The sequence below is a fragment of the Chiloscyllium punctatum genome, chromosome 2, assembly GCF_047496795.1.
Source record: "Chiloscyllium punctatum isolate Juve2018m chromosome 2, sChiPun1.3, whole genome shotgun sequence".
Lineage (NCBI taxonomy): Eukaryota > Metazoa > Chordata > Chondrichthyes > Orectolobiformes > Hemiscylliidae > Chiloscyllium > Chiloscyllium punctatum.
Genome location: NC_092740.1, coordinates 87,336,389 through 87,363,352, shown reverse-complemented (window position 1 = coordinate 87,363,352; position 26,964 = coordinate 87,336,389). Strand labels below are relative to the sequence as shown.

At 42.9% G+C, this 26,964-nt stretch overlaps 1 protein-coding gene across 2 annotated transcripts in view; it reads right to left on the bottom strand.

Moving 5' to 3' along the window:
• vps13a (vacuolar protein sorting 13 homolog A) overlaps positions 1-26,964 on the bottom strand; it is a 419,442-nt gene that overhangs the window by 352,610 nt on the left and 39,868 nt on the right. For both annotated transcript variants that reach the window (XM_072585252.1, XM_072585262.1), the window contains exon 4: positions 18,888-18,983. In XM_072585252.1, the coding sequence (XP_072441353.1) occupies positions 18,888-18,983 (96 nt within the window). The remainder of the gene's footprint in view (positions 1-18,887; positions 18,984-26,964) is intronic.

Here is a 26,964-nt window from a genome sequence, read left to right as displayed (position 1 = left end):
GTCAAACACTTATTTGATATTGTTTGTAGAAGGCAGAGCGCATACAGCTGATTTAGTATTGGATTTCAGTCCAGGTTGGCCTTGTGAGGGGTGAAGAGTGTGGTGCTGGAAAAGCACAGCCGGTCAGGCAGCATCCAAGGAGCAGGAAAATCAACATTTCGGGCATAAGCGCTTCTTCAGGAATATCACACTTTTCAACTGTGATCTCCAGCATCTGCAGTCCTGACTTTCTCCTGGCTTTTTGAGAAATTAAAGTACACAAAGACAGACCATAAAATCATAAGAAGTGGTAACGGGTGTAGGCTGTTCAGCCTCTAAAGACTGCTCCACGATACAGTATGATCACGGCCAATGTAACACTCACATCCACTTTCTTCCCTATACCCATAACCCTTTATATGCCTACTGATAAAGAATCTATTTTGTTTCGCCTCAAGTTTACACAACACCTCTTTCCCTTACAGAGAGTTCCAAAATAACTCAACCCTCAAAAGAAATTCCTCACCTCAGCCTTAAATTGATGCCCCTTTATCCTGAAATTATAACTTCTGGTCCTAGTCTCTCCCATAAGTCCCTGAAGAATCATGGGTAAGATTTTAGAATCCATTGTAAAGGAAGAAATCTTTGAACAGTTGGAAGCGTATGACAAAATAGGGAAAACTCAGCATGGTTTCATCAAGGGGAGGTCATGCCTGACAAATCTGCTAGACTTTTTGAGGAAGTAACGAGGCGAACTAATAGATTGTATTCACCTGAACTTCCAGTAGGCCTTTGACAACATGCTGCACAGGAGGCTGCTGAGTAAGACAAGGGCCCATGCTGTTACAGGCAAGGTTCTAGGGCTGTGCGGAAAAGCACCAGCTTCAGAGTCAGAGTCGGAGTTCAACGACAGTGTTTATGTACAAGGAAATTCCAGAGCTCCGGGGAGAAAAAGACACCAATAACACAGTGGGGTCAGCTGCGAGTCTCCGGAGAAGATATCAAGATACTTATATACATTTTGTCATACAATAGGTCAGTGTTGAGGTTATCGTCTTTGCAACATAGTTTGCTTATTGTAAACATTGCAGAATCGTTGATAGTTTTGGTGTGGTCCATGTCAGTTCCAGCGCAGCCTTTGTTAATTTCGGCACAGACATTGTCAATTTCAATGTCTGCACGGAAGTCCATTGCTCTAGTAATGGGTTCTAATTGCTCTTCCTGAGAAGTATGATTACTGCAGCCCTGGCTATCAGCATTTTGTATTGAGTCTGTATCAAACAGTCAGCATTTCTACCAAAGGTGTAGGCTGGACCCAGTCACCTCAACGGGCAGTATACGCTACTCACGTATTCCCTCTCCCACTTGCATTAAGCTAATCAACTAGATTGTGAGAGCATTGTGCTGGCATCCTGGTATCCCCAGGCAGTATCTGTGTTTGCTCTGCTGTCTCTTTCCATATTGTGGTCCAGCAACCATCATGTGTGTCAAGTGGCCAACTTATGGCTCAGCGGCCATCTTGTGTGTCCATGTGCCTAGTATCACCCTGCCCCGCACCATCTCCCACTTTGAATTTGCCTCCTTGACCACAAAGGGGTGGAACTGGAGATCTCCCGCAGACCACTCAATTTACATGTAGAGGTAGGTCATCTCTGGGAGCTCCTCCTCCCAAGGGGTATCATGGAGTGCTAATTTTGTTGGGGGTTCTTGCGTGCTGACAGTTGCTGCTGGCACAGTTCTCGTCAATAGTGCCTTACAGCAGAGCTTTAAACACCTGCGGCTCACAGTTCTCCTTGCACTCATGCTGGTATTCTATCTCATGTGCCAAATTGGGTTCCCAAAATTTAACGATCAACCAATTTAGCCAGCTGTCTATAACTGTGGCTCCCTGTCAAAACCTATCTAGCTGGTCTCGGATATTCTTGATGGCTTCTGTAATGTCATAAAAGAGTCATCAATAACATGTATGATACAATTATGACCAATAATTGTACAAACTCCATCTTGCTGTGCTAATTGATAATCCACCATGAAACATGTCTGCTGTGTGCAGAGTCTGAGTTCAGCCAACTGTGTATTAATTGCTTCCAGGACTTTTGTGGTATTATTGCCTAAGATAGTCAGGCCACATATAAGGTAATGTCTGTGTTTAGTGCTGACGATCCCTGCTGCGTCGCCCACCTCCCGCGCCCTCCCAAAGATAGACATCCCAAGAATCCACATCCCACTGATAACCCCAAAGTGGTAGGAATCTGCCAGTCAGCACAGAACACCTTGCTGATGAAGCGGGTCACTATCCTTCTCTGAACATGTCCCCTGCTGGGGCATGGTACAGTAAGGGGTGCAATTGTCACTAACACGAACAGGTTTGGGAGGTAGGGATTGTCTGTCGCTTAAGTCCCCTTAAATAGGGAAACAAATCCCTTTGCTGCTCTGTAACATACATAGTCCTGTCCTTTTATCTGTCTGTCCACCCATGTCACCTCGGATCCCCTGGGTATTCCTCCCAGCTGGTAAATATCAAACAGGTATGTCCATGTGGCAGGGCTGACATGGGTGTCATTGCACTGACCACATACAAAATGTCTGCCTGCAGGCACATTCAAGCACGCCTACTTGTCGCAGGTGCAGGTAAACAGTGCTGGTAATTGCACCGTGTCTGGACATGAGTAATTGTTTTGGCAACTAGGGCATAAATGCATTCCTATCCATGCCCTGTGAAACAGAGTGGGTAGTTACCAGGTTTTAAATGGGTCTTCCCTATCCTAGGCTGGGGGGGCCCGGTCCCATGAACCATTGGTCCTGCCCAGCTGCATGCATCTACCTTGGAGTCCCCATTTGTACTTTCCTCTCTGCCTCTTACACAGTGCTCCCGAGGTGTCTACTGTAGACAGGTAGCAAGGGGTCCACACCAGAGTGCCCACAAATAGGGATTCCACTGATCATGTCAGTGGGTAGCAGACAATTTGGTTCCTATGCAAACTTAGGAGGGTTTTATAGAAGAGGTTATCTTCAAATCATGACATGCTCCCAACAGTTGCAACACTTAAACACAGTAAAATACAAACAGGTTTATACTTTTTTGCAGTTAAATAAAGTTATCAGTCAAAGTCTTTGTTTTCATCAGGAGGTGCAGTCGTGCTTATATGTGGTTTGTTCTTTGTATTTTTGGTACTCCCCCCCGGGATGACCATCTTGCCCGCTGTTTGACTGCACCTGGTGAATGGTCAATGCCATTAGTTTGGTCATAGGAGTCTTTAAACGGTTTTAGTTGGGTCCAGTGCTTCATGTGCCTTTTCCTTTAATATCTATACAGGTACAGGTGTCCCCACTTATTACCACGTCGTATGGCCCATTCCATTTTGGGGCAAAGCCTGGTTTGTCAGGCAGTGCTCGCACCAGAACGCAGCCTCCTACTGCTGGGACCTCAGAGAAGATTGAGTTCCCCTACCTTGTCCTTTTTGTCCTGTTTATCAATTACAGATTTCCGTATCCCATTCAATTGGGCACTTAATTCTACCACATATGGCTGAATTTTGTCTTTTAGCGGACCCACAAGTGCCACCGTGATTATTGTCTCTGGCAATTGCATTGCTCACCCGGCCATTAATTCATATGGTGTTAGCCCAGTCGCCTGATTCATGGTGGCTCTTAATCTCATTTAGTATGGCTGGCAGCACTTCAACCCATGTTCTGCCTGAGGTTTGCATAGCCTTATCTAAAACATTTTTGAGCGTTCTATTCATTCTCTCTCCGTCACCCCCACAGCTCAGAGATGGTAAGGTGAAATTTTTGTCTAATGCCGAGTAACTGGCAGACAGTCTTCATGACCTTGCCCGTAAAATGGGGCCCTTGCTCGGAGTCTATCTGGAAGGGTACCTCCCATCTCCGCTAATGTTCTGGCTACAGTGGTCGCAATGCAGCTTTTGGTCAGGAATGCTTCTACCCACCGAGTGAATTGGTCTATGATAGCTAGGCAGTACGTTTTCCCACAAGAAGGTGGTAGTGGCCCTATAAAATCTGTCTCATCCTAACTTTTATGGGTCTCCCTGGGTTATGTTGTGCATAAGCCATGCATCTGCAGCAGTACTTGGCCATGTGTCTTCCCATTCCTTTCCACTACTACTCTCTCCCTAGGCTTGCTATCATGGCCTCTCTACCTCTATGGGAGAGCCCGTGGAGCAGTTGAAACAATGTGTTCTGTATACACACTCGTGCTACCACCTTGTCTGCTCGCCTCCAGACACCATCCTCCCCTTTGAATGCCCCCTGCAGTTCCCATTTCTCTCTCTCTCTTTTTCTGCGGGGTGTCCTCCTATAGCTGCTGAATTTGGATAGCGTCTTTTGCTAATTCAATAGTGGCTATTGCAGCCTTGTCAGTGGCTTCTTGCTCTAGGGCTTTCTGAGTTGCTAGGTCAACTGCCCGGTTTCCTTTGAATTTTAGCCAAGCTGGGCTCTCTTTTGATGGGCTTTTATTTTTATTACTGCAGTCTCTTTTGGCGGCTCACTGGCACACAATAGTGCCTGAATTCTTAACTGGTGTCCGATAGGGGTTTCCCTGCGGTGGTGAACCCTCTTCTACCCCATGCCACCGTGTAATCATGGACTACACCAAAGGCACATTGACTGTCTGTATATATATTCATGACTTTTCCTTTCGCTAGCTCAAGTACTTTGGAGGGTGTTACCAGTTCTGCTACCTGTGCGGACTGACTTCCATCAATCCTCTCAGACATAACTGTTTCTAATTTATCATTTACCACAGCCTATCCTGTTCAGGGCAATCCTGCTATGTATTTTCATGACCCATCCACAAAGAGGCTCTCCTTGGCTGAGTCTAGGGGGGTATCCTTTACTCTCCTTCTATCATCATCCCCATCTATATCCCCACAGCTGTGCAGTTGCTCTGTGTCTAGAATTCCCTCAGCTGGGTTTTCTCCCATATCCCTAACTCTTACCACTGACTGAGTTGGGGGTAAAAGAACTGCCTCCCACTTTGCCCTTCTCATATCGGAGATGGCACTCAGTTTCCCCCGTGTTAAGCATCTCTACTAGGGTGTGCTTAGTGTGGAGGATAACATTCTCTGTCATTACAAGGGACACGCTAATCCTACCAGCCCAAGCAGTGCAGTCTAAGGCTGCTATGCACCTGGGCAACCTGGTGACTACTGGCCCTTCCGTAGTAGAGTAGAACCCCACAGGCCTTCGCCTACTATCGTGGCCTTGAGTGACCACTGCAGAGTAAAATCCTCCCTCATTGTCACAGTGGATATGAAAATCCTTGGTGGGATCTAGCAGCCCTAGCCCAGGGCCGACATGAGTCAAGTTTCAAGCTAACTGTATGCCTCCTCCTGTTCTGACCCCCAGATTACAGGTTCCAAGGCAGGCTTGCCTCCTTTAATTAATCTCTGGATTGGTTCAGCCAATTTTGCGAACTCTGGTATAAAGCTGACTGTAGTTGAATAGTTCCAGGACCTTTCTGACACCCCTGACAGTGGCAGGTCGTGGCATCTTTTGGATTGCCTTCTTGCAGTCATTGGTCATTTCTTTGAGTCCCTGGGATATAGGTTATCCCAGGTATAAGACTTGTGTTTTGCCAATTTGTAACTTTGTGGGGCTAACTTTTAACCCTGTGGTCGCCAATTCCTGTAATACTAGAAATAAAGCTTCCTGGTGTCCTGACTCAGACTCTGAGGCAATTAGGAGATCATCTACAAATTGGAGAGCAGTGCTACCCTCTTCAGAATGGGGCTCATCACCCTGTGAAAAATAGTAGGGCTGTTGTGGAACCCTTGTAGCAAACGAGTCCATGCGTAATGCCTGTCCCTTACTGTGAAAGTGAATTTCTTCTGGGACTAAGCCAACAGGTTCTGGTCTATACCCTATGTCTAAAACAGTAAATATCTTGTGTTCAGGGACCAGGCCATATGAAATGGTAGAGGAGTCTGCTACAATGGGGGTGCAATTTGGGAGTGATTTCATTTAACTCTTATAATCAATGGTGAGCATGTAGCTCCCATCAGGCTTTATTACCGGCCACGTCAGGGAATTAGTTGTACTTGTGGTTGCTTTCAGGATTCCCTGTTTTACTAGTCCTTTCACTATCTCCACAACTGCTTTTTTCAGCTTCAGGTTTTATTGAGCATTGCCAGTGGGGCTTATGTTCTGGTCCGGGAACCCTTATCGGGTCTATATTAACTACACCTGTATCAAACTTGGTTTCTGCCCATGCTCCAGGGACGGAGGTGTAGAGGGCTCCGAAGCCCCGCTTTGAGGTTCCAGTCCCTACAGGTGACTGTAGCTACTTTAGTAGCTTCAAAGTGACTTGGACGTTTCCCAATCTCGATCTTTTCACCATTCTGTCTGGGCAAATCAATTTCCCTTTCGCACAATGGATTAGAACATGATATTCTCTCATGAGATCATTACCCATTATGGTGCCCTCATTATTTTGGCATACATAGAATTTCATAGAAATAAATAACATATATACCCCAAAGAGGGCAGTTTTGCTTAGGCATGCTTGTGTTTTATCTCTTCCCACCCGAGTTAAGGGAATAATTTTATTTGTGTGGGGTAAAAGTAACTTTGTGATAGATACGGCCACTCCTGTGTCTACTATCATTTCACATTTCCTCCCTCCTTGTACTGCGGGGATGTAAATTCACCCCGTTCCCTCATCCTCACGCATGAGGGCAGCTGGTTGTCAGCTCTGCTGACCTCAGGATTCCAGCAGTTCCGCGGTGTTCCGGGTGGTGTTTAGAGGTGCCCCATGCTTTTCCCAGCACACCATTTCTAAGTGTCCTATTCTCTTGCAATGGCTGCAATATTTTACATTGCTCTCTGCTTGTAGGGCCCTACATTCTCTAGCAAAGAGTCCCTGTCAGTCACAGTTGTGGCAGGGTAGTTGTATTCTACTCTCGCCTCCATTCCAGTAGGCTACTTTGTCAGGTCTTGCCTTTATCGCAAGAGCTTCTGCCTCCTGCACCCCACTAGCCAATTCAACTGACAACCCCCGAGACATTATTACTCCCATGTTCAGAATTGCTTGGTGGGCGCTAGAGAGCCCATCTCCAAAAGCATGGGTTGAATACCTGGTCCTACCCATCTGGATTTGCTTGCTCTGAGCATTCCTGATAGACCCTAAATAATCGTCCCCCATACTCAGGGGCTCCTTCCCCTTTAAGTTGCTTCGTGGTTCTTGTCTTCGGGGTCCTGACCAGCCCCAAATTGTGGTGCACGTAGGTACCAATGACATAGGTAGAAAGAGGGATAGAGATGGCATGCAGGATTTCAGGGAGCTAGGGTAAAAGACAAGAGCTAGAACAAACAGAGTTGCTATCTCTGGTTTGTAACCCGTGCCACGTGAAAGCGAGGCAAGAAATAGGGAGAGATATCAGTTGAACATATGGCTGCAAGGACGATGCAGGAGGGACTGTTTCAGGTGAATAGACAATAGGTGCAGGAGTAGGCCATTCTGCCCTTCGAGCCTGCACCACCATTCAATATGATCATGGCTGTTCCTGCCTTATCTCCATAACCCTTGATTCCACTATCCTTGAGAGCTCTATCCAACTCTTTCTTAAATGAATCCAGAGACAGGACCTCCACTGCCCTCTGGGGCTGCGCATTCCACACAGCCACCACTCGCTGGGTGAAGAAGTTTCTCCTCATCTCTGTCCTAAATGGTCTACCCCGTATTTTTAAGCTGTGTCCTCTGGTTTGGCACTCACCCATCAGCGGAAACATGTTTCCTGCCTCCACAGTGTCAAATCCTTTAATAATCTTATATGTCTCAATCAGATCCCCTCTCAGTCTTCTAAACTCAAGGGTATACAAAGGCAGTCGCTCCAGTCTATCAGCGTAAGGTAGTCCCGCCATTCCAGGAATTGACCTCGTGAACCTATGCTGCACTCCCTCAATAGCCAGAATGTCTTTCCTCAAATTTGGAGACCAGAACTGCACACAGTACTCCAGGTGTGGTCTCACCAGGGCCCTGTACAGCTGCAGAAGCACCTCTTTGCTTCTATACTCAATCCTTCTTGTTATGAAAGCCAGCATGCTATTAGCCTTCTTCACTACCTGCTGTACCTGCATGCTTACCTTCATTGACTGGTGTACACGAACTGAAAATGTGTTGCTAGAAAAGCGCAGCAGGTCAGGCAGCATCCAAGGAACAGAAGAATCGACGTTTCGGGCATCAGCCCTTCTTCAAGAAAGGGCTGAAGAAGGGCTGATGCCCGAAATGTCGATTCTCCTGTTCCTTGGATGCTGCCTGACCTGCTGCACTTTTCCAGCAACACATTTTCAGCTCTGATCTCCAGCATCTGCAGTCCTCACTTTCTCCCTGGTGTACAAGAACACCCAGATCTCTCTGTACTGCCTCTTTACCGAAATTGATTCCATTTAGGTAGTAATCTGCCTTCCTGTTCTTGCCACCAAAGTGAATAACCATACATTTATCCACATTAAACTGCATCTGCCATGCATCTGTCCACTCACCTAACCTGTCCAGATCACCCTGTAATCTCCTAACATTTCACCCTGCCACCCAGCTTAGTATCATCAGCAAATTTGCTAATGTTATTACTAATACCATCTTCTATATCATTAACATATATTGTAAAAAGCTGCGGTCCCAGCACTGATCCCTACGGTACCCCACTAATCACTGCCTGCCATTCCGAAATGGAGCTGTTTATTGCTACTCTTTGTTTCCTGTCAGTCAACCAACTTTCAATCCAAGTTAGTACTTTGCCCCCAATACCATGCACCCTAATTTTGCTCACTAACCTATGTGCGACTTTATCAAAAGCTTTGTGAAAGTCCAGGTACACTACATCTACTGGATCTCCCTCGTCCATCTTCAGAGTTACATCCTCAAAAAATTCCAGAAGATTAGTCAAGCATGATTTCCCCTTCATAAATCCATGCTGAGACTGACCTATCCTGTTACTACTATCCAGATGTGTCGTAATTTCATCCTTTATAATAGACTCCAACATCTTTCCCACCACTGAGGTCAGACTAACTGGTCTATAATTTCCTCCCACCTTTCTTAAAAAGTGGTACAACATTAGCCACCCTCCAATCCGCAGGAACTGATCCCGAATCTATCGAACTTTGGAAAATAATCACCAACGCATCCACGATTTCTCGAGCCACCTCCTTCAGTACCCTGGGATGTAGACCATCAGGCCCCGGAGATTTATCAACCTTCAGACCTAACAGTCTCTCCAACACCAATTCCTGGCAAATATAAATTCCCTTCAGTTCAGGCCCTTCAGCCACTGTTACCTCAGGGAGATTGCTTGTGTCTTCCCAGTGAAGACAGATCTGAAGTAACAATTCAATTCTTCTGCCATTTCTTTGTTCCCCGTAATATATTTCCCTGTTTCTGTCTTCAAGGGCCCAACTTTAGTCTTAACCATTTTTTTGCCTTTCACATACCTAAAAACGGATAATTGGGGCTCATTTTGGGCAAGGTGGGACCTCTAGAAACAGGACAATCTTCACTTGAACCAGCAGGGTACTAATGTCCTGGTGGGAAATTTTGCTGGTGCTATTTAGGTGGAAACCTAGGTCTTATTTCAGTGCACAGGAGGATGAGATTAGGGAGGGCATGGGAAGGATTTCACGGTTACAGGAATGTGCTGGCAGACAGCAAGCTGATTTGAAGTGTGTCTACCTCAACACTAGAAGTTACTAAATAAGATAGCTGAGCTTGCACCATGGATAGGTACCTGGGATTTTGATGATGTAGATCGAATAGGGTCAGGAATAGATGTTGCAGGTTCCAGGGTTTAGATAATTTATTGTGGCCTCGTTCATCAAGGACAGCAGAACGGTAACTGAAAGAACTTCTGATGGAGACTCATCTACTGAGGTAGTATGGGCTGATGTTAGAATCGACGTTTCGGGCACCTGAAGAAGGGCTCATGCCCGAAACATCGATTCACCTGTTCCTTGGATGCTGCCTGACCTGCTGCGCTTTTCCAACAACACATTTTCAGCTCTAATCTCCAGCATCTGCAGTCCTCACTTTCTCCTGGGCTGATGTTAGAAACAGGATAGGAGAGGTGACACTGCTGGGAATTTTTTTTATAAGCCTCCACAGAATTCCAGGGATGTGGAGGAGAGGATCAGCAAAATGATTCTGGGTAGGTGTGAAAGGAACAGGGTGGTCATTATGGGGGATTTTAACTTCCCCAACATGGACTGAAAACGCTATAACTCTTGTACGTCGGATGGATCTGTTTTTGTCAAATGTGTGCAGGAGGGTTTCCTGACACAGTATGTCGAAAGGCCGACAAGACGTTAGGCCACACTGAATCTGGTGCTTGGTAATGAACCAGGCCAGGTGTTTGATTTAGTGGTAGTTGAGCACTTTATCCACCTACTCATGGAGGCATTCAATTGTTCAATTAGGCTTGCTAATTGGTACACTGACATCACCCCTATCGTTTTAGTTTTATTCAGTTTTTGTTTATCTATCCAATCTCTGTTGTGCTAATGTCAGAGATAGATCCCAACCACTCTTCTTCATTTGCTCTCTTAATCCTTGTATTTCTCAGTAAGGGAACCTGCAGTATCCCCCTTAAAAGTCTGATTGACCACTTAGTAGATTGTGTCCCCCTGGACACCACCAACAGCAAAGTGTCCCTGACCAGTGGGAACATCTCCACTCCCCTGGCCAATAATACTGTACCAGCACTGTCCATATGCCTATAGCAGCCTCCTAGCAAGGTGTGCTTTCTACCAGTGTGACTTCTCTACTCTCCCAGCTACCACTACTGGTCGGTACCTACCGGTCAGCTGGGAATGCTGGCTCAATAGAGTGTGCTCTCTACTAGGGCTCCTCTCCCCTCCCGGCAATCTCTACTGACCCAACACCTCCCAATAGGCCCGGAAACCTACCTCCAGCCTGGGGTGCTCTCTACCGGTGGGACTCTTTACTCTCCCAGCCACCCGCCTCTACTCAAGCTCTGTCATTCTACTACAGATTGACAGGGTATCACGGTTACTCAGTGTTCGCATGCACTCCACGGAGCTTGGCTCTTGGTCAGTGTTCAGTTCCTCTTCCTCACCACATTGGAAATATACAAGTACAAACAGCAGCCAACCTTTAACAAACTCTAACTGGACTCTGCGTTGTTCGCGCCTACAGAGTCCAATGTTACCGGACTTTGCCACTGGTGCTTCACAACTCCTAGTGCTCTTGGCGCCTCAATTTCCACTTCAAATCCCAACCTTTGCATGGGGGGTGAGGGCTACCCTCTTAACAACTGGTTGAGGGCAGGGTCTTTGAGAAAGGAATGACCTTGTCCTCTGGCTGTTTCAGCACAAGAAGCAGGTTCTTACAACAGTTAATACAGTTAACACCTATTCTCCACAGACATGCACTTTAAATTTTTTTTAACTCAGTACTGTAACAAGTTAGACATTACAATCGGTACACCTTTTAAATTGTCTTTGGCCCAGTCTGACACTTCCAATTTGCAGATACAAATCGGTTCTTACTCCGGCCCCCCGATCGTGGCCTTCGACCAGGGTAGCGGTAACAAGAATCCTGCTGACTACGTCAATTGTCATGGGAAGAATCACCAGCCTCAGAGTCAGAGTCGGGGTTCAACGACAATGTTTATTGTACAAGGAAATACCAGAGCTCTGGGGAGAGAAAGACACCAGAGTGGGGCCAGCTGAGAGTCTTCTCTCAACATGTCAAGATACTTCTATACATTTTGTAAGATAAAAAGGTCAGTGATGAGGTTATTGTCTTTGCAACATAGTTTGTTTATTGTAAACATTGCAGAATTGTTGATAGTTTCAGAGCAGTCCATGTCAGTTCCAGCGCTGCATTTGTTAATTTCAGTGCAGACATTGTCAGTTTCAACGCAGTCGTTGTCAATTTCAGCGTCTGCGCGGAAGTCCATTACTGTATTAATGGGTGCTAATTGCTCTTCCTGAGAAGGACAATTACTGCAGCCCTAGCTATTAACGTTTTGTATAAAGTCCATATCAAACAGTTAGCATTTCTGCCAAAGGTGTTGGCTGGACCCAGACACTTCAGTGGGCAGTATACGCTACTCGTGTATTCTCTCTCCCATTTGCATTAAGCTATCAACTAGAGATTGTGAGTGCATTGTGCTGGCATCCTGGTGGCCCCAGGCAATATCGGTGTTTGCTCTGCTGTCTCTCTCCACACAATATGGGGGGGTTGGAGAAGATTCGGACAGATTAGGAGAGTGCAATGTGGGAAAGAAGAATAGAGGCACAGACTACTTTCTAGATGGGGAGAATATTCAGAAGTCTGAATTGCAAAAAGACTCGGGAGTATTGGTCCAGGAGTCTCTCAACGTAAACTACCACTTTGGGTCAATGCAATGTTGGCATTTATTTTGAGAGGATAGGAATTTAAAAGCAGGAATGTACTTCTGTGACTCTACAAGGCTCTGGTCAGGCCTCATTTGGAGTATTGTGTGCAGTTTTGGGTCTCATATCTCACAAAGAATGTACTGGCCCTGGAGTGCATTAGGAGGAGGTTCACAACAAATGCTCCCAGGAATGAAAAGCTCAACATATGAGGAATGTTTGAAGATCCGGGTCTATACTCCACGGAGTTTAGAAGGGTGAGGGGGGGAATCTAATTGAAGATTACAGAATACTGAATGACCTGGACAGAGTGATGTTGGGAAGATGTTTCCATTGGTAGGAGAGACAAGGACCGGAGTGCACAGCTTTCGAGTAAGGGAAGATCTTTTAGAATGGAGAGAAGGAGAAACTTCTTCAGCCAGAGTGTGGCGAATCTACAGAATTCGCTGCCACAGAAGGCTGGGGAGGTCAGGTCATTGACTGCATTTAAGATGGAGATGGATAGGTTCTGGTTTGTCAAGGGGATCAAGGGTTACAGGGAGAAAGCAGGAGAATGGGGTTGAGAAACTTAACAGCCATGATTGAATGACTTAATTTCTGCTCGTGTCTTATGGTCTTGTCTCTAATCTGAAATGATCACTTCACAATCTAAATTCCAATGAGTAAAGTCCCAATCTGTTTAATCTTTGCTTGTTGGACAGTCCTTCCATACCTTCCTTCCTTCCATAGGGATCATCCTAGTGAACTTCCTCTGAATTAACTCCAATGAAAATGACATCTCATTTCTTAAAAAGGGGATAAGAACTGCTCAGTGCTCCAGATGTGGTCTCATCAGCACCTTGTAGTAATAGTGAGCCTTCCCTACTCTTATTTCAAGGGGGCTTGAGTATAAAGGCCAACATTCTAATAATTTTCCTGATTGCCTGATGCACCTGTGTGCTAGCTTTCTCAATTTCACCTAAGAGTACCTCCCAACCCATTGTGTTGCAACTTTCTGAAGTTTTCCTCCATTTAAATAATCATCTCCCTTCAAAAATAAACTTCACATTTTCCCCACATTAAATACTCCATTTGCTAACTTTCTGCTCATGTATTTAACCTTGCAACATCTCTTGGTAAATGTTTGCATCTCTCACTCAATCTGCCTTTCCACCTATTGTATTGTCTGCAAATTCAGCTACTTCCTTCCTCCAAGTCGCTAATAGAGAAGGCATGTCAGAAAGGCAAGGTTACATTGATCATGGGTGACTTCAATATGCAGGTGGACTGGGTAAATAATGTTGCTAGTGGATCTAAAGAAAGGGAATTCATGGAATGCTTACAGGATGGCTTTTTGGAACAGCTAGTCATGGAGCCCACAAGAGAGCAGGCTATTCTGGACCTAGTGCTTTGCAATGAACCAGACTCTATAAAAGATCTTAAAGTAAGGGAACCCTTAGGAAGTAGCGACCATAATATGGTAGAGTTCAGTCTGGAGTTTGAAAGGGAGAAGGCGAAATCTGATGTAATGGTGTTACAGTTGAATAAAGGTAATTATGGAGGGCATGAGAGAGGAACTGACTAAAATAGACTGGAAGCAGAGGCTAACCGGGAAGACACTAGAGCAAAAATGGCAGGAGTTTGTAGGTATAATTGAGGACACTGTACAGAGGTTCATTCCCAAGAAAAGAAAGATTAACCGGGGAGGGATTAGACAACCTTGGCTGACAAAGGAAGTCAGGAAATGTATTAAAGAAAAAGAGAGATCCTATAAAGTGGCTAAGAACAGTGGGAAATCAGAAGATTGGGAAGGATACAAAAGCAAACAGAGGATAACAAAGAGTGTAATAAGAAATGAGAGGATCAAATATGAAGGTAGGCTAGCCAGTAATATTAGAAATAATAGTAAAAGTTTCTTTCAGTACATAAGAAACAAACGACAGGCAAAAGTAGACATTGGGCCACTTCAAACTGATGCAGGGAGCCTAGTGATGGGAGATAAGGAAATAGCAGGAGAACTTAACAAGTACTTTGCGTCAGTTTTCACAGTGGAAGACAGGAGTAATATCCCAAAAATTAAAGGGTGTCACCGGGCTGAGTTGAGTATGGTTGCCATTACGAAAGAGATAGTGCTAGAAAAGTTAAAAAGTCTTAAAATTGATAAATCTCCTGGCCCCGATGGGATACACCCTAGAGTTCTGAGAGAGGTTGCTGAGGAAATAGCAGAGGCATTGGTTGAGATCTTTCAAGAGTCACTGGAGTCAGGAAAGGTCCCGGACGATTGGAAGATGGCTGTAGTAACCCCCTTGTTCAAGAAAGGATCAAGGCAAAAGATGGAAAATTATAGGCCAATCAGCTTAACCTCGGTTGTTGGTAAAATTCTAGAATCCATCATTAAGGATGAGGTTTCTAAATTCTTGGAAGAGCAGAGTCTGATTAGAACAAGTCAACATGGATTTAGTAAAGGGAGGTCATGCCTGACAAACCTGTTGGAATTTTTTGAAGAGGTAACAAGTAGGTTAGACCAGGGGAACCCAGTGGATGTGGTCTATCTGGACTTTCAAAAGGCCTTTGATAAGGTGCCACACGGGAGACTGCTGAGCAAGGTGAGGGCCCATGGTGTTCGAGGTGAGCTGCTGGGATGGATTGAGGATTGGCTATCTAACAGAAGGCAGAGAGTTGGGATAAAAGGTTCTTTTTCAGAATGGCAGCCGGTGACGAGCGGTGTCCCGCAGGGTTCGGTGCTGGGGCCACAGCTGTTCGCATTATATATTAATGATTTGGATGAGGGAACCGGGGGCATTCTAGCGAAGTTTGCCGATGATACAAAGTTAGGTAGACAGGCAGGTAGTACTGAGGAAGTGGGGAGGCTACAGAAGGATCTAGACAGGTTGGGAGAGTGGTCCAGGAAATGGCTGATGGAATTTAACGTGAGCAAGTGCGAGGTCTTGCACTTTGGCAAAAAGAATATAGGAATGGACTACTTTCTAAATGGTGAGAAACTTAATAAAGCCAAAGCACAAAGGGATCTGGGAGTGCTAGTCGAGGATTCTCTAAAGGTAAACATGCAGGTTGAGTCTGTGATTAAGAAAGCGAATGCAATGTTGTCTCTTATCTCAAGAGGGTTGGAATATAAAAGCAGAGATGTACTACTAAGACTTTATAAAGCTCTGGTTAGGCCCCATTTGGAGTACTGTGTCCAGTTTTGGTCCCCACACCTCAGGAAGGACATACTGGCACTGGAACGTGTCCAGCGGAGATTCACACGGATGATCCCTGGAATGACAGGTCTAGCATATGAGGAACGGCTGAGGATACTGGGGTTGTATTCGTTGGAGTTTAGAAGATTAAGGGGAGATCTAATAGAGACGTACAAAATAATACATGGCTTTGAAAAGGTGGATGCTAGAAAATTGTTTCTGTTAGGCGAGGAGACTAGGACCCGTGGACACAGCCTTAGAATTAGAGGGGGTCATTTCAGAACGGAAATGCGGAGACATTTCTTCAGCCAGAGAGTGGTGGGCCTGTGGAATTCATTGCCACGGAGTGCAGTGGTAGCCGGGACGCTAAATGTCTTCAAGGCCGAGATTGATAGGTTCTTGTTGTCTAGAGGAATTAAGGGCTACGGGGAGAACGCTGGCAAGTGGAGCTGAAATGCGCATCAGCCATGATTGAATGGCGGAGTGGACTCGATGGGCCGAATGGCCTTACTTCCACTCCTATGTCTTATGGTCTTATGGTCTTATGGATTGTAAACAGTCGCTGTCACAGATCTCTGTGAAACCCCCACTGGTCACAAATTGCCAACCTGGGGGGAAATAAACCCTTATCCTCACTTGCTGCCAATTCTTTATACATGCCAATACACTATCTCCAACACATGGCCTCTTATTTTATGACTTAGTGCTCAACATATTCAAGAGTCCCTACTTCAAAAAAAAAGCTGGACTACACTATTCATCAATACGATATCAATTTTAAAAAAACTCTCCAACAGTGAATCCACAGTGGCAGCTGATAGTTTCCAGGTCACTCGTAGTAGCTTGTGGTAAATTCAACGTGGATTGCTCTTCAGAGTTTTGATGTCCAAGAGATTATATCTCAATTCCTCCATCTGCTCCATATCAATTTGACTGCAACTGTCTTCAGCAGGAGATCTGAAAGTGGCTTACACCCTCTCGAACAGAATCAAAACAGGGCTGTGTAATAGTCCCACACTAATTTGCAATCTACCCGAGTGGTTATTCACCCAAAAAAAGATGAACTTCCTTCTCAGGGCACTATTAAATAAACCCAGATGGAAAACACCAAGCTCAATCACCTCCATCACAGCTATAGTGATCACCATAGAATACATAACCTCAGCATATGGATGACAGCAGAATCAGTGCTCACACTGCAGATTTGCAAGCTACTCTCAATTGCTTCAACACTGCGTATGTTTATCCTCTAATATGGCTGAAAACAGAATATTTATTAACTCTGATCTGGTCAGCCAAATTTTTAGTACACAGACCACAACTGGATAGAGATTACAAGAGAAGCTTGGCTGGCAAACATGGAATGTTAACATACCTCTTTTACAGCAATGGGCCTACAAGTCATTGAACACAGACTCAATCATTGCAATACAAATGGTGGCCATTCAGCCCATCATAGCTACATCAGCTCTTCAAACGAGCATCATAAAATACCATCGCCCTGCTTGTTCCCTGACCTTACACATTTTCTCTAATATCCAATACCAATTTAAATGCTTCAATTGAAGTTGCCTGTGCCACTCTTCCAAGTAATGCAATCGAGACCCCAACTTGTCGTATTATAAAAAAATTCTTTTCATTTCACTGTTAGTTTATGTGCAAATCAACTGAGACTACTTCAGAATGAGAAGGCAATGAGCAGGAACTGTTTCACCTAGTCTACTACACAAACTTCTCCTGAGGGAAACAAAGAGGAAACTGGATACAAATGTTCAAATTCATGAGAAGGCCAACTCCCATCTAACTTAATAGCTGAAGTTCACATCTCAGGAATCATTGCTCTAAATCTCTTGCTCATCTTCTCCAAAGCATTCATATCCTTCTAAAGACATACCCAGAACAGAAACTTTGCAGCAAAAATAAAAAGCACTGCAGGTATGAAGGAGAAACCCAACTGAAAAGTCATAAAGAGACTGCAAATTGATAGGAGCTGGCAACTTCAGATAATTATACGACAAGGTTTACTCGTAAACAATCTGAACATTCAAATAAGTAAGTATTTTTGCTGGTAGCTGTAAATGGCACTTTTAAATTAGTGAAGTTGTTAAACTCTGTAATAGTTTAAAATAAACTATAAACATATTAAGCATTACAAATTTTGAAGAATCGCTTGTAATTTACAGAACAAAATGAGCAATGAGTATTATAATTTTTAAAAAGGCTTATTCCAGAATCACCCACTCTGACAGATAGGGCTATCATCTTTGTTGGATAGTCAACATCCGTGGGGCATTTACAGTGGAAGATCAAAATGAGGCAGTATTCTTTTATGAGTCTTTCTTATCACAACACTAGTTTTATTCGATTCATGGAGCATGAACATCATTGGCAAGGCCTGAATTTCATGCCCATCTCTACATGCCCTCGAGAAAGTGGTATTGAGTTAGAAGATCCTTCTAAGGAGGCAACATATTAAAGCTTTAATACAACATTACTTAACAGCTTGAACAAAGTTTGGAATTCAGTTAAAAAACCAAATACAACAAATCCAAAACTTCTAAAAAGATCTTTAAAACATCTTCAGCAATCTAACATTCTAGCATTTTATACCGGAAAAGTGGTAGCCACATGCAACAAAGTTCACTGATGACTAAATGGAATGAATTTATAATTAAAACAAAAGCTAAATGCTCAACAATGCTACAATCAAATAATTGGCAAAACTGAAATGGTTCACAAATTGCTGGAAAATATTGGAAAATTTATTCACCTGAAGAACTTCCAAGTGTATAAGTGTCACCTTCACACTTAAAGGACATTATATAGATAAGAACTCTAAATTATTTCTGAATCGACATTCTGTTACACCGACTATAAACTGACTGAAGAAAAACAAGCTTCCAAAGCTTTTTATCTTGCACTCACCAGGATAAGAATTCTAACTTTAAAAGGATCACAAGAATTTGGATCACAGGAGAAAAGGGTGCATATCGGTTAGAAAACTGACTCTCAGTTGAGGCGCACTGCCATTAAGTAACTACAAGCTCCAGGTAATGCAAAAAAAAGATAATAACTTCCAACATACTTCTCTCTTTGCAGAGTAGTCCCTTTCTGTTAATTCATGATGTTTCTAGCAAGACAGTGAACATGTTGAGTTTGACAGATCTTTTATAAACTGACTGCCAGTGCATCTACTAGCGCACACAGGATTGTTCAGCAGGTGCTGCCCAATCATAGGATCACGTCTAACAGTGGACATTTTAATTTGGATTTTACAAGTACAGATTAGTAGAGTGTGGTCTGTACACTGCTTTCTGCGAGAAACTAAAATGACTACAGTGTTATGTTTTTGCTTACTGGCACATGGAACAATAAGCACATAGATTCCATCCAATGTAGCTTCCACTGCTTGTCCATATAGATTCTTCCATGGTATTTTCAGTTCAAGTTTACCTAAAAATAAACAAAGTTTTGTCAAAATGCAAATGAAAATAGGCAACCAAAAATCTAAAGTGCCACAGGATGGCAAATACCAACAGATAAAGAAATTAATCCCCCACCAGACATGCCAGAGATGAAGATATTTCAGTTAAGGGTCCATGTACTAACAATACAAAGTTCTGTCCAGCAACACAGACTTAGAAAAATATGACAAATTTATAGGAATTTTTTTTAAAAAGGTGATTTGACAATTCAAATGAAAAGATGACTTCTGACTTCTCACAGTGCAGGTTTTTATTAAAGACAGAGAAAAGGGTGCACCCCATCAAAGAAATCTGACCATGGATGCAAAGTTATAGGAAGGAAAATGTAAGCAGGAAAAGAAGGAGTTGCTTGGATTGAAGGAGGGATAGAAGTTAGAATGAACATGAATCTTCATGCACATGTAACATTTCGATTCAGGCATTAGGAACAAATTAGTTTGTAACAAATATTGGAGTCTCAGACACAGCAAACAACTATAAAAGACACCAGCAGTGGGCAAAGTAGAAGAATGAGCAGAAGAAAAGATAACTTAGTATAAAGTTAACTTTTAGCTACACGCCTCAAAATAGTCAAGCACCAACCCCAAATTATAAAGGAACAGTCCTGTAATTGGGGTGGTGGATCAATGTCCTAAGTTTGCTGCCAGGATATCTGTTATCTTGTATTTTCAGAGCTGCAACTCAGACTGCTCCTCTCCTCAAGAAAGACTTTGGATTCTTGTATGTGCTTATTATACATGTGCAATTCCATTCCCGGCTCCAACTCAGACTCTACCCACATCACGTTGCTTTGCCAGGTTGTTATGGACCAGGAGAAAGTGAGGACTGCAGATGCTGGGGATCAGAGCTGAAAATGTATTGCTGGAAAAGCGCAGCAGGTCAGGCAACATCCAAGGAGCAGTAGAATCGACATTTCAGGCATTCCTGAATAAGGGCTCATGCCCAAAACGTCGATTCTCCTGCTCCTTGGATGCTGCCTGACCTGCTGCGCTTTTCCAGCAACACATTTTCAGCTGTTATGGACCCCTCAAAACATTTCAAGAAAGTAACCCAGTCCCTAATTTTGCTAGTTGTTTTAAGGAGTAACAGATATTCCAGGACAGATGCAGCTGGTCAAACTACTCAGTTTGAAACAAAACAGAAGGTTATCTTGGAGTACAATGGGATCTTGATCAGATGGGCCAGTGGGTTGGAGGAGTGGCAAATGGAGTTTAATTTAGGTCATCTGAGGTGGTGCATTTTGGAAAAGCAAATCTCCTAATAAGGTCCTAGGGAGTGTTGATAAACAAAGAGACCTTGGAGTGCAGGTGCATATTTCATTGAAAGTAGAGTGGCAGGTAGATACCATAGTGAAGAAGGCATTTGGTATGTTTTCCTTTATTGGTCAGAGCATTGAGTATAGGAGTTGGGAGGTCATATTGTGGCTGGATAGGACGTTGGTTAGGCTACTTCTGGAATATTGCATGCCATTCTGGTCTCCTTCCTATCAGAAAGATGTTGTAAACTTGAAAGGGTTCAGAAAAGATTTACAAGGATGTTGCCAGGGTTGGAGGATTTGAGCTATAGGGAGTGGCTGAATAGGCTGGGGCTGTTTTCCCTGGAGGATCAGAGGCTGAGGGGTGACCTTATAGAGGTTTATAAAATCATGAAAGGCTTGGAGATGATAAATAGACAAAGTCTTTTCCCGGGGAATCCAAAACTAGAGGGCAGAGGTTTAGGGTGAGAGGGGAGAGGGAAAAGATATAAAAAGGGACCTAAAGGGTAACGTTTTCACACAGAGGGTTGGGCATGTCTGGAATGAGCTGCCAGAGGAAGTGGAGGAGGCTGGTACAATTGCAGCACTTAAAAAGCATCTGAATGGGTATATGAATAGGAAGGATTCAGAGGGATATGGCTCAAAAGCTGGCAAATGGGACTAGATTAGGTTAGGATATCTGGTCAGCATGGACGAGTTAGACCGAAGGGTCTGTTTCCGTGCTGTACATCTATATGACACTAAAACAGAATTTATTTACAAGATTACTGAATGAAACATAAAAAAAACAGAATACAGAATAACAACCTGTCCGAAAACCCAGCAGACTATCCCCACTTAATGATGCTGTGCCAAATACTTGCCACAATTCCCATAAACACCCTTTGGCACAAAAAGGAAAATTAAACACAAGGTCTTACAGGAGACAAGTCAGAGGGAGGAGGATCAGCATGGACCTGCTCCTTTAGCAGTAGAGTTGTAAAAGCGGCTGGACCCAAAAAACTAAACCAAACCAGAGAAAAGCTGAGCTGAGAGAACTAACTATGCCATTCTCATTGTACAAGTTGTTTTAAAATTTGAAAGCTTTCTGCCTGAGGCAGTATCTGTTAGCTATAATCAAGTTGGCCCCTGAAATCCTTTAACCTCCGATTTTTCTGAGTCTGGTGTCTTTCAGGACCTCTCTGGAAAAAAAGACCAAATGACAACATAAACTTGTTAAAAAGAGCAGCATCGGCACTATGTACCCAGAGTCATCAACACAGTTGAATTCTCCCTCGGAACTTCAATAACTTTTCATCTCAAATCTTACCCACTCATTTGTGCATGAAACTGACAGATCCAAACTAGGTGCAAATCAAAGAACCCTCCAAATTAAATTCTTGTGATTCTAGATACTGGGCAAAGGTGCAACAGGGCTTGAGTGAGAGTGAGCACAATAGGGGATGTGATAGAGTGAAAGACCAAGATCGATAGGGGTAGGGATCATCAAGAGAACAGTTCCCCCTCGTCCTTTCAGGATCTCCCCTCCTCTGCACCTACATCAACACCCACCAGCCATCTCTATAGATGCCTGTTGCTAAAATAATTTCTATTTACTTCCTAACCATTGGTCACCACCATCCTTTCTCATGAAGATCTCAGGATTATCATCAACTCTAAACAACAGAACTACTGATCTGAATCCCTCTAACCAAGTTTCCACCATTAATAGCACAAAAGTAGCTCTTATCAAAGTACAAATGACATCATAGGAGGCACTACAAAGGTAAACTTGCCCTCATCTTTTCTGGTCTTTCAATCTTTGACAGTTGATTATATTATATGGCTAGTCAACCATTTAATAAAAGAAGAGTCAGTTTTCACAACTGTTTGTGTATAATTGTTCAATACAAACTCCAGCATGCTCTAGTCTTTTCCTAATCTATTAAAAAAACAATTTTATACGGAGTAAGGATAAAGTTAAATCTGATTCATCCTGCTTTACCTCCAGATCTATCAACTCAAAAGTCGGATTACCAATGTTAAATTCCTTATTAATTTCATAGATAACATTCTTTTAAAACTCATTAGTTCTTACACACATCAAAAGAGGTTTTGTGCAATGTCTTAATGATATCTGACTTTCTGCACCCTGTCCTGCCAGCATATAGAATGGGAAAAAAATGGAATTACTAGTTGTACCCTCTATAATCAGAGGATCATCACATAATATGGAAGGCAATTTTGGATTACAGTTGCATATTAATTGGTACAAGTGAAACATGCTAACCATTTGTACACACCACATCTGTGAGCAACCAGCAATTTGGCTGATCTGCCAGAATGTTGTATAATAACTTAAATTAACTGCTGTGATTTCTATCACGCAAGTCACTGCTAAATGATTCTGCAGTATTTACAGCTACATTTAAGTTTTTGTATATGTCCCTAAACTGGTAGTTTGCAAACTCTCCTCCCTTATCTGTTGGAAAGTTTGTTGGCATTCCCAAGCTTGTGTGACCTCACTTTTCCATAATCTTACACACTATGCTGAACCTAGTAGCCACATCTACAAGATATGATTAATAAAAGTTTTTGACCTTGCCCCATATTTTTCAATTCATAACCACAACTTCAGTACGTCTGAGTTAATGGAACACTTAAAATCACTTAAGCACAATGGTATCCTCCAACAGTTGATGCATATGTCATATTGAAATGTGGTATGTTTAACAAAGTATTCACATTCCTTATCTACAATGCCAGCAGTAGCCTTAAATTTGTGTGACAAAGGGTATGTAAACTGCCTGCACATCTTCCAGATCAAATGCTTCTCATTGGCCAGACTATAGTCTTCAGAGGAGAAAGTGAGGACTGCAGATGCTGGAGATCAGAGCTGAAAATGTGTTGCTGGAAAAGCGCAGCAGGTCAGGCAGCATCCAAGGAGCAGGAGAATCGACGTTTCGGGCATGAGCCCGAAATGTCGATTCTCCTGTTCCTTGGATGCTGCCTGACCTGCTGCGCTTTTCCAGCAACACATTTTCAGCTATAGTCTTCAGGAGGTCAGTAATACTTGTAAGTGTATCAGCAAAAAAAAACTTGTTGCCTCAATAGGCATAGAATGAAGGTCCTTATCAGTGAATTGCAAATTTAGTTTTACCAAACAAAATGATTTATGATTCTCTAGTTGTTTTGTTCATTGAAAACCTACTCAGTACATCGCTTAGGACCATGGCAGTGCTCAATAAATTTTGCATCTCTGCTACTTAAAAACAGCAGCCCATTTTTTGAGAATGATGATAATGTAATTTCATCCTTGACTGAAAGCAGATTGTGCTTTCTGTTTTTTAATTTACATCTGTGTCTCATCAAGGTTTTCCAGCTTAGCCAACTGGCGCCACAAACTGTGAAAGCAGCCTATAGTCCAGTTCAACTATGATGACTTTAACAAGGTGTAAAGAATGCTTGCAGGGCGGAACAAGTTAATTTGGGGCTATGCAAGTTCTTGGCAAGACAAATTCAGCTTTCCCCAAACCTGCATCCTGCTTAGGATGCCCTGCAAAATTTTATCTTCCCCTAATTATTCATTTCCAATTTGAAAGCTATAATTTAATCAATTGATCAGTCTCCACCATAATCTCCAGGGACTACTTTCAAGGTCGTAACTACTTGCTGCATGTAGAGGTTCATCCTCGTCATTCATCTTCTTTCAACAGCTTATAATTCTCAATGACTCTGCCATTGGGAACAGTTTCTCTTAAACTGCTCTACTTAGCGACACTGATCAACTCAAAATCTCCTCGTGACACTGAGCAACTCAATTTCTTTTTAAACTTTTCTCCAAATGGAAATAAATCTCACATCAACAATCTATTCATATAATTGAAATCCCTCACTTCCAGTGCCCAAAAAAATGCAATTTTTCAGTATGGACCAAACCACTTCTTAAGAAATGTTCAGAGAAGCAGGAGTTGTACTCTATGCTTCTATTTATAAAGCAAGGATCTCAGATGTTTTCTGCCCTGTCATCTTCAATGACTTATGGATATAAACTTCCTGGGTTCTCTGTTCTTGAACCCATTTCAGAATGGTATTATCTTTGAAATGGATTTCCACTTCTTGTTCTTTCTGTCTGCATGACATTTTATCTGCTCTAACTCCACACGTTCCACTGGCTTGAGTCCTCTTGAAGTTAATCACCAAAATCTAAGTTCAACTGAAATTCATGTTTCAGATTAATCACAATTACAGATTCCTAACAATCAGTATTATTCTAACCCCCAGTTTTGTTGCAACCAGAAAAACCACCCATTGTCACACACTGCCAAATTATGTATTTAAATCATTCTTCAGCAACAGGATATTATTTTGACTCACTCGTCAATCAGACTGCTTATTCCTGGAGTCACCCCAAAATGTTAAAAAGTTTCTTTTAAAAATACGCAGTTCCCTGATTTTATCTAGCTTTCAAACCAAGGTCGATAGAAAGCATGGACCAGGTTTCTGTACTGAACAGGAATTATTTATTTATTACTGTAGCTATAGTTTAATTCCTGGTAAACAGATAAACCATATAACACTAATAATTAAAACTCTAATCCGCTTCTAAATTCACCCTGTGTACACACAGCGAAAATTTATGTCAGCTATCCTTAACCAAAGTCAGATCTCAATGAGTTCAGAGTCTTGACTATGCAGAGCCAAATCTGGAGTGGCACAGTGGCTCAATGGTTAACACTGTTGCCTCACAAACACCAGTGAACCAGGTTCAATTCCACCCTTGGGCAAATGTATGCAGAATCTGCACATTATCCACGTGTGTTGCTCCAATTTCCTCCCACACTCCAAAGATTGCAGGTTAGGTGGACTGGCCATACTAAATTCCCCTAGTTTCCATAGATGTGCAAGTTAAGTGGATTAGCCACAGGAAATGCAGTGGTCTGGGTGGGATGCTCTTCGACGAATCGGTGTGGATTTGATGGGCCGAATAGCCCACTTCAATAGTCTAAGGATCCAATGATTCTATTACACATGATTGATTACAAGTTTTTCCCTGCAAGGCAGCTAAACATCAGCACACCAATCATGGACCCTGACCCTTTACAATCCCAGAACTATCCAAATGAAACCTTTGCAATAAGCCCAATGTCTTTAGATAAGTGGATCAAGCAGATCATAGTATTCCAGCTGTGGTCTAAATAAGGTTTTCCATACTTTTAGCAAGACATCCCGACTGTTATGTTGCTCCATTTGAAACAAAAGGCCAACATACCATTTGCTTTCCAGTTGGCTTTGAATGGCAGCTGTTGCTCTAAATCACAGCTCTCATTTTTTTTCAGCCCCATAGCCATTCCATTGAGCTTTGCACTGTCAACTCTTGTCAGTTAATCATTTTCAGACCACAAAAGTACTCTTTTTGTTCTTTTCCACTCATCTGCTCCCCCCCTCCAGCCAAGACTTTTTGCTTACTTAAAATCGCACTTGAACTGTCATTATAATGTGTCCCAGTTTTAACAACCCAAAACAGTAACTCTTTCACTCACCACACTTTGCCAGATTTACTCCTGTTTCCAGATCTTTCTCCTCTTTTGCCTTGGGCTTCGAAGACCTTCAGTACTTTGCTTTAATAAGCAACATTAAAATTTAGCTTTAACCAGAGAGAAAAGCTTTATCATGGCCCCAGCTGACTTACTAGGCAAGTCAGGTTCTAAAGTGAAATTTATTTTGAGAGACAACTCTTATTTTTGACTTTTGGATTATCACGGTGAGTCACTAACTGACTATCTTGTGTAAATACGGTCAATGTAATTTTAAACAAATGAATATAAAAAATTCCAGACAAAACTTAAAACAAGTTATGACAATTTAGAAAAAAGATCATAAACAACAAAAACTAAACATCTGAACCTTCCTCTCCCCCCAGCAGTATTCAGTATAGACACTCAACACTAATGAAGTAATACTCTTAATTTCAGCCTCTCAACTGAGAAGTTGTAAGCATTTTCTTGCAAAGACTTTTTGCAAATTCACTAGATGGGAATTGCTCTCTCACCAAGACACAGGCATGCCACAGGGAACAAAAGGAACAATACAGCACAAGAATAGGCCCATCACTCCTCCAAGGCTGCACCGGCACATTTTGCCCTTCCATACTAAAACCATCTTCACTTACATGAACCGTATTCCTCTATTCCTTTCCTATTACATGTATTATTGAATGCTGTTATTATGTCTGCTTCCACTACCTCGTCTGGCAATGCGTTTCAGGCACTCAATGCACTTTGTATGTGAAAAAACAAACTTGTCTTGCGCATCTCTTAAATTCCACACACCACCCCCACAAAACAACTCTACTCCACCCACCCCTTGAACCTCTGTCCCCTGGCATTGACCCTTCCACCCCAGAAAAAAATCCTCAAACTTACCACTCTATCCATGTCATTCATAAGGTTATGAACACTCAACATCCCACCTTCCAGTGAAAACAAAACCAGTCTATCCAACTTTCTTCAAAGCTAAAATCCCCCATATCAGGCAACATCCTGGTAAAGAGGTTTTCTGCACCCTCTTGAAAGCATTTACATCTTTCTGCTAGTGTGGTGACCAGAAACTCTATGCAATTGACTTTTCTGATTTTGACTACTTTGATGCTGTTACAAACAGCTTAATATGGCCCTCCAGCTCTGACGGTCTGCAGATTTCCACAAACTATAAA